At 36.4% G+C, this 11,427-nt stretch overlaps 1 protein-coding gene across 1 annotated transcript; it reads right to left on the bottom strand.

Moving 5' to 3' along the window:
- Window positions 1–3,415: 3,415 nt before the first annotated feature.
- On the bottom strand, window positions 3,416–11,133 carry LOC125315248 (pentatricopeptide repeat-containing protein At1g77360, mitochondrial-like). The gene is made up of 2 exons (XM_048279697.1): window positions 10,932–11,133; window positions 3,416–5,214 (listed from the first exon to the last, which is right to left on the bottom strand). The coding sequence occupies exons 1-2, from the start codon at window positions 11,131–11,133 to the stop codon at window positions 3,482–3,484; spliced, it is 1,935 nt and encodes a 644-aa protein (XP_048135654.1). The 3' UTR covers window positions 3,416–3,481.
- Between the last annotated feature and the right edge of the window lie 294 nt (window positions 11,134–11,427).

The raw sequence follows: 11,427 nt of genomic DNA, 5'->3' as shown, positions 1-11,427 counted from the left end.
AATCTGGTGCAAAGGGAAAACTTAGGGGGAGACAAAGCCAACCCAAATATTACTTCAAATAAATTACATAATTTTGAATTTTACTACTTATCCTAATTTTAATGACATTGGATTTTTCGTACAATGTTACTAAGAAAAAGATCTTGGTAAGCATACTAAGAAAAGTTTCAATATTTAAAAAGATAATGATTATACCCTTGAAAAAAAAATGTTAATGCATCGACAATACAATTTTTCACTAATTACTTACTTAACAAGTGCCTTAAAGGAACTCATATAACAAATTCTTAAAGAAAATTAGTTCAAAAAGAGTCTTTCTTCATTGAACTATGAATAAGTAACTCATGTATAAAATCCCTATAGTCAATAATCTGTCACTATCTCCATTAATAATGCTTGAGAATTATGCAGTCTATATGGAAGAACATATGGTTTCTCAATTTACATTTTGGGCTTTCTTAACGTCCACATGGCAATCTTGTATTAAGAAAATTTTCTAGGACTGACTTTATTTATTTATACTAGCAAAGGCACATAATTGTTGGGTGTGGGCAAAAAAAAAATGGCATTTAAAAGATCAAGTAAAGTCACTTTATGTAAAAAAAAAAAAGTATTGGCAGAGATACACACAACAAAGAAATTGTGTGGATACCCATGGGAAGAAAAGAATACTTTATGATCTTGAATTATTCTAGGAAGGTTGTTCTAAATTAGAAAATACTAAATTTTAAGTATTGAAGCATGTGAGAGGTAAGAACAAATTTATAAATGTATGCATTTGTCAAGGGGCATAGTATATGTAAAATACATAAATGTCGATATCAATTTATGCAATTATTAAGGATGAATAGTGAATACAGTACTTTCCATAAGAGAATGTTTTGAGATTGAAAATTCCTCAAGGGACGAGGAAGTTAACAAAGGGAACTCTAAAGGGTCAGTGGCTTCAGCTTCCTGATTCTTCTTATTGCACTTCAAGAATTTCCTCTATCAATTTACAACTTACTATTTCTCTTTCTTTTATTTTCTTGAATGCTTTAGCCATGGAAGAAGAAAGAAGAAACCTCAAGTTCTCATAGTTTTGCACCTTTAGTGTCCCTAAGTTTTAAGTTTTGAAAATACAATGTTCTTCATGGATTTTTGTTCCATATGTGACCCAAATATAGTGAGTCACTCAAAGTAAATTCTCTCAGTTGGGAAAGAATATTGACTTCCCCACTGGCTGTCAATCCTTCTAGGTCAAAGACTCCGCATATTAATTGACATCTTTCAAATGGTAATGGCTTCCAACCTTTGTAACTTTATTAGCTGCAAAGGGTGATTAAACCTACACTATCATAATAATGTTTGTAACAAGAAATATGAGTTGCATGAGAAATAATAGTGAAGGGAATAATCTCATACAATAGATTTAAAGATAGTTACAAAAAACGGAGTAGTGATTTTTGAATTTTAACTTATTCCCCTTTAAATTTATCAACTTTACACTTACTTATCATTTACCTATTATGTACTTGGAGTCCATTGGATATATAATAAAAAGACAGAATTCATAGTCCCCGAAATATGGGAGTTATTATATTTACTCTTACATTTTGTGCTTTCTACCTAAACTTTCTAAATTCATGGCATAGGCTCAATTGATATTTTAGTCACTGACCGCGATTATATATATTACCTCGGAGGAATTATTTTCTACCATATAGTCATGAACCAAGTTGACAAACACGGAAAACTGTACTTTTAATTTATTTGCAGGTGTAACTTGAGCTTGGCATTTTATCCAAAGTATTTTTTTTCAAGAAAATGCATTTCTTATCGAAAGATTGAAAGTAAAAAATTATTATAATTATGAGAGAAATACTAAAGTAGTCAAATTTTGTTGGCCATAAGCACTTTATGGGCATCAAAATAAATTTCATCAGAGGAATTATTTTACCTATATAAAGACCTAAGTTGCGCTTCAATATCAAAAGGCAAATGAATTGCTTGATTCAGCAAATGGCTTTAGCTGAGCATCATGCTTTTGCGGTTTGGCGCACATGATAAACATAATTGTAAGAAGTAATTTGAAAAAACGGTTTTCATTTTTTATACTGACAGACTGGTTAAACCAATTGCTACATCAAACCGATAGTGCACAGATGAATGTCAAATGTGTTTCTAATTAATACTTTCAAGCAATATTTTGGTTTGGAAGAGTCACCATTTTTGTTTTTTAATTGAAGAGCCAGAAGAAGAAGGTGTCCTTCGGCTAGCGCAGCTCGAGCGTGTCCAAGACCACCAAGGTTTCAGTGGAGAATCAGTAGCTGCAGCAGGAGGAGGGGAGCGAAGATGGACAAGTCTGGAGGTGCACTTCGAACTCGTCGTTTCATAGCAAGCTCGTTCGAGAGGAAGTCACGGCTTCTGACGATGGTCTGCACTGTTGTTCCTGAAGACAAGGAGTGACTTCCTCTTCAACGAGCTATTGTGAACATCAATGACACAGTTAACCAGATTAACATTGTCGACACCGCCAAGGAGGAAGGTTCATGCGACCAAGAAGGCTCAATGATTCGCACTTGAGTCTTAGTAAGGACGGAAGAATTGGAGGCACAGAATATTCAGTGTGGGATGTCATAATTGAACCGAAAACCGAACTAAAATTTAGTGCATTTTCATTTCAGTTTGTTTTTTTTATTCGGATAATGGAAAAAACCACGTGTCTTTTTTTCAGTTCGGATTTTATCGATTCGGCGGTTCATGACCGAATCAAACCTCAAAATACAAAAACACTAAACCACTCAAAGATCTTTAACGACACATAAAAGCAAAAAAGCACTGGGGACGTCGACGTGGATGTCCCTTATGGGGAACCAGAGGAAGAGCTCCTAGGCGGAGATGCCGGACAGCCTGCTGATCTCGTCAAGTTGAAGGGTTCCAGTGACATTGAGGTCATAATGGACCTCATTCTCGAACCTGGCGTTGGAAAGACTGTGTCAAGCCGACTCCAAATTGCCCGGTGTCAGGATTGATACCATGCCCTTGGGGAGGAGGCCAAAGGGGAAGCCATAGTGCCGGAGTTGGTCATAGATCGTGTCGGAGGCCTCCGAGGGAGCCGTGAGAGTGAACAGTATGATCTGAGGCGAGTAATGGACAGTCCAATCGGGTATAGCACATGGCGATCCATCTTCTTCAACAGAGGAGAGTGAGAGCAGAGAGAGAGAGAAGGGCCTGTTGAAAATGGAGTTTCCGTGAGAAGGTCTGTTTGCTTTTTTGCTGCTTCAATAAAAGCAAAAATACCAAAAAAAGAAAAACAAAAAATTGGACCGAATCGAATCAAACCGGACCAGGTTTTTGGTTCAAGCGTCTAACTGTTCGGTTCAATTTTCTTGAGAATCCAAACTAGACTGAATCATTAACACCGCTATACACTTGACTAGATTCAAAATATGGCCAATCCGAAAATGCCACCTCTAAACACGAAGACTTGAATTAATCGTTAAGCTGCACGAGGACTTCTCCACTTCCTCAAAAGTTCATCATACACATGTAACTTCCTGGCCTTCGAAAGGCTCTGTTTCATTCTCGACAATGTGGAAGAGGACAATTTGACTCCTCTTTCGCCCATGTACTCGGCATATTTGACTGCTTCAGGGAGCCTGTCCAGATCAAGACGCCCCGCGATCAACGTATTTCCAGTCTCATCCAAATCGCACCTGTCGTACTCGACCATCCACTTCCAAACCTTCGTAGCCGAGCCATGGTCTCGCGCATCTGTAAACATACTGGCAGCTGCATTGCAATTGGCCGGGCTCGGCACGCATTCATTTTTCACCATCTCTGTAAACACCCTCGAGGCCTCCTTTAGTTTCCTACATTTGATCAAGAACTGAAGCAAAAAATTGCAGGTTCTGTCGTCCGGAAATGCCCCATTGTAGACCATTTCATCCAACAGCTTCTCGGCTACATCGATGTGGTTGGTGTGACATTGTAAAGCTATCATCGAATTATACATTTCCGTATCTGGTCTACACCCAATTCTTCCTACCATAGCTTCCCATAGAAAGTCGGCTCCTTTAGAATCATTACGCTTTGTACACTCCTCCAATGCGCTCCGAAAGAACTTCATACCTGGATAACACCGGTGATCGCTCATTGTCCACATATATTTCAATGCTTCACATATACCACCAGGACCCTTCAGCAAAGTACACAAGAACGAGCTATAGGCAGGCACGTTGGCCGGATCCCAACTGATTTCTCTCACCATCTCGGTGAAAGTCCGCCTAGCACCAGTCACATTCCCTTCATTCTCCCAACCTTCCAACAATATGGCATACGTATCTGCGTCCGGCCTAGTCCTCTCCTTCACGATCCATAAGAAGTCCACTGCATCCAGAGTCTTACCGTCCCTACAAATCGCACTAAACAGCGAATTCAATGCTACAACATCAGGCGGCATGCCATATTGGTCCATCACTTCGAAAGTCATAATAGCTTCTTGCAAGCTACCAGCAATCACATAGCTACTGAAAACAGAAGCGAAAGTGGCGAGCGAAAGCAGCCCTTTCCTATGCACCGACTTCACAGCATCCCACATTGCATCAAACAGAGAGTTCTTACCCAACATGTCGACCACCAAATTCCAAGCGTACGGGCTATGGTCGTCCTTGAGCTGGTGCCTAGACCACCTGAAGAAATTGCTGGCAGAGCTCGGGAAGCTGTAGGACAACTTGAGCACCTCCTCGACATCTTCTTGCCAGACCCGAATGCGGGAATCTTTGAGGACCTTCTCGACGGCGAGGGAGGGGGTGTTGGCGATGATTTCACACAAAACCCTGATCTTGGTTGGCAAATTGGGGATGTCGAGGTATGAATTGAAAGCTTGCTGCTTGGCCAATTCTTGTTTTGAGGTGATACGATGGGCTTGATAATAAGGACGGGGGTATGTGGGAGGTTTTGATTTTGAGCTTGAATTTAGAGAGACACGGTGCTTCTTGTCGATGGACGAACTCAACGGTGGGGAACGAGAACAAGCACGATGGAATTCTCCGGTATGGTCTCTTTCTGCCGCCGGCCATTGATCTCTTGGGTAGCTACGCAGGTTGCAGAGGGTTACGGTAACAGTACGAAAGCCCCAATCGAGAAGATGAATACTGTTCAGAAGGTTTGGGCAGAAACAGTCGGCAGTGACATAGTACTTACACTCTGCAGAAACCTGATGATCAGATTCTGAAACAAAGGGAGAAAAAAATGAAAAACAACATACGTCACTGCTTTGGACAAACGAAGACCAGAAAGCTCAAAACACCGGAAAAACCAAAGAGAGAGAGAGAGAGAGAGAGGTTATGGGTGAGTTGAGAGAAGGTACAACGGGCGGGGTCATGATTCTCTGCACCTTTGAGGACGCCATGGCTGCGGATTGCTCTTGACCTCCTCTTCTTCAATTGAACGACGATGCTAAAATAACGAAACTGAAACTGGACGCAGTGAGAAGACGAGGACGAGGAGGAGGAGCGAGTTGAAACCTAGCGGATCGTAAGTAGTATAGGATTTAACCTAAAAAAAAGGGCAATTATTTAAAATATTTTGCAAAATCATTCTCATTATAAAATTTTTTTAACGGTTAGGTAATGCAAATATTATATTGGCGCGCTATAAAATATTGCATACATGGTGTAACTAACATTTACACTAGACAAATATTTTTTTACTGAAGATATCTTAAAAAAGCATTTTTCATTTGGCGTAGCCAAACACCATTTTCAATTAAAAAATGTTTAATTAAGATAAAACTAATCAATTCATTTTCTATATTTAAGATGAAATCAAGAGGAAAGAAAAAATCCGATTGCCTGCCTGCTTACGTAACAACCCTAGTCAGCAAGAACTTAACAAATGATTCACACATATCACCCTATAAATCTATTATATGGTATCAGGATTAAAAAAACAGTTTTTTATGGGCCAAGTACAATGTGGACTGATTCGATAAATCAATGCAGGATGTAATTCTTCAAGTCCTGGGGCTCCTAGCAGGATAGTGGTACATTAAGAAGTTGCAAAAAGGAAAGTAGTTAGAAGCAATCGAAATGTGGTCATCATGTCTTAAATTTTCTTTTTAACTAGGGAAATAGAAGAGGTAGTGAGAAAAGGACTGTAAGTAATATAAGTTTGTGCACACAAGACTCAACCTTGAAACATAAGTAATGGAATGCTTAAACTATCTCCATTGGCCAATCAAAAGATCTTGTCGGTGTTGGTATAAATGATCTTTCTCTCGTGTTCGGCTACAGCAATAACCCCTGAATTTAGAGCCGCTGGGCATCCCAACACAGTTCCAACAATGCCCTTCTCGGATCGAAAAAGTGAAATTACTTGGTGTTGGATATTCGAACTCATTAAAGTTCGATTCGCATCATTATGCTCGATAAAGGGAATGAAAGAAGCTCCAATAGAAAAATATTGAAAAGGAAAAATACATCGAAGATTAACCTGATCCCATGCAATAGTAAGGAATCCTTGACAAGATCGAGCATAAAACTCTCCAAAATTCAACAAAATCCACAAACTGGAACTCCTCCGAGACCTTAACGCTTCCATCATCAAGAACCAATAAAATGACGGGTGAGTCGATTGGCCATTGAAATGCTTGAGAAAACAAAGCTCCCTCGAGGTTTTGGATTTTCGCGATGACAGGTGCATGATATTCAAGGATAAGATATTCAAGGATAAGATTTCACAGGGCGAAGAAGTTGTGTGCATGCAAGCATATGTTTCACCAGGATTGTATCGTCTAATGGCTTAGCGCAAGCAACTTGTGTTCGCTATACCATTTTGAGATGCCCACATGACGATAGGATTGTGATTGATTTAAACATTTTATTAGGTTCACGGCCAACGATTTTATTTTTCCCCTCATAAATATTTGGAATGATTTATGGATGGCAGTTATAGTCAATTTTTTTTTTTTTTTTGGTCGAGTAGTTATAGTCAATCAATGGCCAAAGATTGGAGACTTTCATATCTAAACGTGATTAATTGGTGCTTGATCATAAGCTACCAATTTCTAATTAGACATATACAATTATGGTTTTCGAGATTCGGAGATAGTTAGCGATATGAAAATCCAAGAAAATCTCTTTCATGGTTACGACAAAATATTAAAATGGAAAGATAAGTTTTTATTCCCGTGACAAAAAACTAAATATTCAAGAGATTTCTTTGAAGTATTGTCGATGTAACAATTTTTTCACACACACAATATTGAAAAGGAGAAATAAACCTAGACGACATTTGGTTGCTCTTAATCTTTCTGTTTTTGAAAAGGAGAAAATTATTTTCCATTGACAACAACGTTTGGATGGTATGTATAGAATTAGTTATTGGTACTCGTTTATCATTAACTTTCATATTATTGGAGGAAAGATTGGCGCCAAGTGAATCTTTGTATCATCTATTTAATTTTTAATAGTAAAAATAGTCGTTTAATCAATAATCTTCTATCACCTCGCATTAAAAAAAAGTAAAAAAATAAATGTGTTGCTTTAGTATTGTTTTCTTTGTTGGAATGAAGAATGGATGGTTTTAATTAGTTCTAACCCGACGATATTTATCTAATATATAAGTTGCAAACTTCTTTTGGTCGCATTTCTTTTCCCTTTCCAAAATAAGCCCTCGCAAAATAAAAACTAAGATTTTAAACTCCATTCACCACTCATGCACCACTTCCTCCACTAAATTTATGTTTATTTCATGAAAAATGAATATTTTAAATAGTATTTTTCAAAAACTGATGACTGATATTGCTTGAAATAATTAACCAATGAAAAAAAATTTCAATATGGATAACAATTTATGTCTCAATATTCCTTGGATGACAAGAAAAATTGCATTCATTCATTTTTGTGCCTGATATAAGAGATTAGTATTAGGAAAATATTTTCTAAATCATTGCTTTTCGTTAAACAAACGGAGTATAAAACAATAATTACGTTCATTTATACCTCCCCTCAAAAGAGTTTTCCTTTTCTTTTTTTTGTAATAACTCTCAAATCAATTTTTTTCAAATATTTTTAATTTTGCACGCTAGTAAGCATGCTCAATAAAATGATATAGTTTGCACTTAGACATTTTCCTAACATTTTTTGTAATGGCGATCTCCCAAACAATCACAGTTTAATGTAACCAACTACTTTTGTGAGGAAATGACAAAAGTAAGTTCATCAATTTCTGATTATAACCAATATCAAATAACAAATTAGTATAAATGACATCTTCAATAGCATAACTAAAGAGCAAAAGGCTTCCAGGAGCAGTAAAAATTAAGTCTAATCGGCATTTACACTTGACAAAATATTGTTTTATGAAAACGATGTCAAATAAGCATTTACATTAGTATATCTGTTTTTAGTCAAGAAATGTCTACATAAGCTAAAACAAGTGAATCAATTTGATTTTAGCTTATAGATGAAATCAAATCCATTGTTTATTGTAAAAGCCAGAACTGAGAAGAATGTACTCTTATATTTATCGTATGGCACTTGATTTTACTTCTGTGATTGTCACGTGGCTTGCGTTCAATTAATAAGCATTCTTTTGTTGATTTCCTATTGCCAAAGTTCTATCTCTCATTAAGTTATATTTCAAAATATGAATAAAGAGGCAACATTTTCAAATTTATTCTCAGAGGTATAGTTCGTTTGCCAACTGACATTCCCAAACTCCTATCGTTTATGAGGTTAATTGTCAAAAACATACATGAAATTTCTTAAATATAGAAAACTATTCCAATAAAGAAATTTGAGTAAGTTAAAACATAACAAAATGCAAGAAATTAATTGCATATTCAAGTATTCACTAATCATTTTAATAGTTAAAGTATAATGTAGCTCATTTAAGCAGTGCAAGTTGGTGAATCTATTTCTTGCTTCAATGATAAGGAGTTCAAACGGAACATATAATCATATTACCTCAACATTACCCCCAAACTTTTTAACTCGCAAAAAATTTATAAAGTTACAGAAAGAAATCGCAAAAGCATAACACATTTACATTTTATTTGGAGTTTAAAACAACAAGTGAAAATAATATAAATTGTAAATTCCTTTACTTTGACCTCAAAATTTTTGAAAGATGTGGATAATGATAACTTGGTTTGTTGGGCTACTGATAATTGAAAAAGATTCACGGTTTTTTGCATTAGCTTGGCCAAAGATTCTTTGATTTGACTTAATCCAGACCTAAACAAACTTTGATTTGACTTAATCCAGACCTAAACAAAAAGAAACAGACTTTTTTAGTATATTAGTGATGTATATACAGAAAGCACACACAAGTAGTTCAATTCGGTGAGTAAAAAATAAAGAACATCTCAAGAAATCGAAAGAAGTAAAAAACGCTTGCATATCGCTGTCTAATAAATGTTGTCTACCGGATGAAAAAAGAAGTCCATTATTTAAAGCCAAAAATAATCAACACAGTACTTTTTTCTGGGGTGAAGAGTCAAAGGCAATGCATGATTCCATAAATTGATGCAAGAGATAATTATTCAAGTCTTTAACACATTGAAAGAGCGTTTGCTTCACAAAAAATCCATGATTTCAAATATATTATTCAAAAAATAATCACTTGTCACTTATAAAATGAAAGAATGAAAAATATTTTTGTCATCCAAAAAATGGTTTAGGTATAAATTATTAATCATTGACTAATTTTGTAAAGAGATATAACCAATTATTTATTGAAAAATATTTTTACCATTTTTTTCCGCAAAATGAAGCCTAATTAAGGGGTGATTTTTTTGGGGGGGGGGGATGGAAAGGGGTAATTCAAGAAGGTGAAATAGGAAAGTAGTTACAAGCCTGTTCCTCACACGATAATTAATAGGTTTAATACCACGAAAAATCCCAAACTAGTATACCTGTAACAAATTTACCCCAAATTATTTTTTAAACTATTAAAAATCCTCAACTGGTACATTTTTGACAAATTTAAAACCAAACTGGTATATCGGTGACAACTTTACCTTCCATTAATTTTCGTTAAATTTTATCGTCAAATTGCTGAATTGGATAGCATATGAAAATTGTAGAAGGTACGCGCTTGGGGTTTCTACTCTCTATTGTATCAATTTAGGGTTTTTGTGGTATTAATCCAATTTAATGAAAACTAGCGAATGATAAAATTTGTCATATGTGTACTAGTTTGAAATTTTTTATGGTCAAAATAATTAGTTCGGGGTAAATTTATCACCGATGTACTAGTTTGAGCTTTTTTGTGGTCAAAAAAATAGTTTGGATAAATTTGTCATAAATGTACCAGTTTGGGATTTTTTGTAGTAAAAAAATAATTTAAGGTAAACTTGTCATCGGTATATCAACTTGAGATTTTTCATGGTATTCACCCTAATTGATGGGCTTTAGTTTCTTTTGTCCTTGTCGTTGTGTGCAAGGAAGATATGATATAGTAAGGTGGCTCATGCTCTCATTCAAGGTAATCTTCAATTAAGTAATTTTCGTTGAACCATATAAATATAGGTCGCATGTTCATTATAGCATATACCATCCACTACAATACCCTTCAAGAACACACACTCTCTTTCTCTCTCATCCTTTTGTCAACTTACGTTATACATGAATGTATCTGCATATCCCGTGGAACAGACAACGTGCTATATGATGATCAAGAGTATATTCAAAGCACCGACAACTATCTTAATTTCACTCGAATGTGTTTCTTTGTAATTGAGCGTGGAAACCAATGACGTTATATTAAGGATCTCCTCTCACTGAAGCATAGGCTCTGTTGACACGACTCGCATCTTTTCACCGATTACCACACCGGGTGTTCCGTCTCGCCTGATCCGCTCCAAATCGAGGACATCATTCGAACCATAGCCACGCGAGTAGAGAGGATGGTGACGCAAAGCTTGCACCACGAGAAGATACCCTTTGTTGCTAGTTGTGACGTGATTCTGCCGAGGTACGGGAGGCCGTGGTAGAGGGAGGCGAAGACGGGGTCCATCGATTTCTCAGACTTTGGTGTTGTTCCGACGACAGAAGCTGCAGTTGATTTGACCAATAAGAGGAAGCGCGACGAGGGTTTCAACGATGATAACTTGAAGTTGGAGATAGGGCTCAAGCAATTCATGGATGGATGCAACTAGTCGAGTCAACATATATAGTGTAGTCTTCTCGGAGACTTAATTTGCCTTGTATTCCCTATTTGAAGTTTCCGAATTGAGTTGGATTCTGTTTATGTTCTTATGTGATGCTTCGTAGCTGCCTCGGTTGCCGGATGACAATTCTAGAAACTACTTAACCATATGGAAAAGAATGAAAACAAGGGATAAAATTATTTTGAAGAAAATTAACTGTTAAGATAAAATAACAGTTATGACAATAACATAACTCAAAATAGATTCTCAAGGTTATTGCAGGTATT

This window comes from Rhodamnia argentea, chromosome 5 (genome assembly GCF_020921035.1).
Source record: "Rhodamnia argentea isolate NSW1041297 chromosome 5, ASM2092103v1, whole genome shotgun sequence".
Classification (NCBI taxonomy): Eukaryota; Viridiplantae; Streptophyta; class Magnoliopsida; order Myrtales; family Myrtaceae; genus Rhodamnia; species Rhodamnia argentea.
Note: the sequence above shows the minus strand (reverse complement) of the source record. Positions and strands in the feature narration are given on the sequence as shown.

Excerpts from the sequence above, each read along its gene's own strand:
- LOC125315248 (XM_048279697.1), bottom strand. The coding sequence starts at position 11,133 with ATGAATTGCTTGAGCCCTATCTCCAACTTCAAGTTATCATCGTTGAAA. Across the intron at positions 5,215-10,931 it reads GTCACAACTAGCAACAAAGG|AATCTGATCATCAGGTTTCT; the intron begins GTATCTTCTCGT and ends CCTTTGTTTCAG.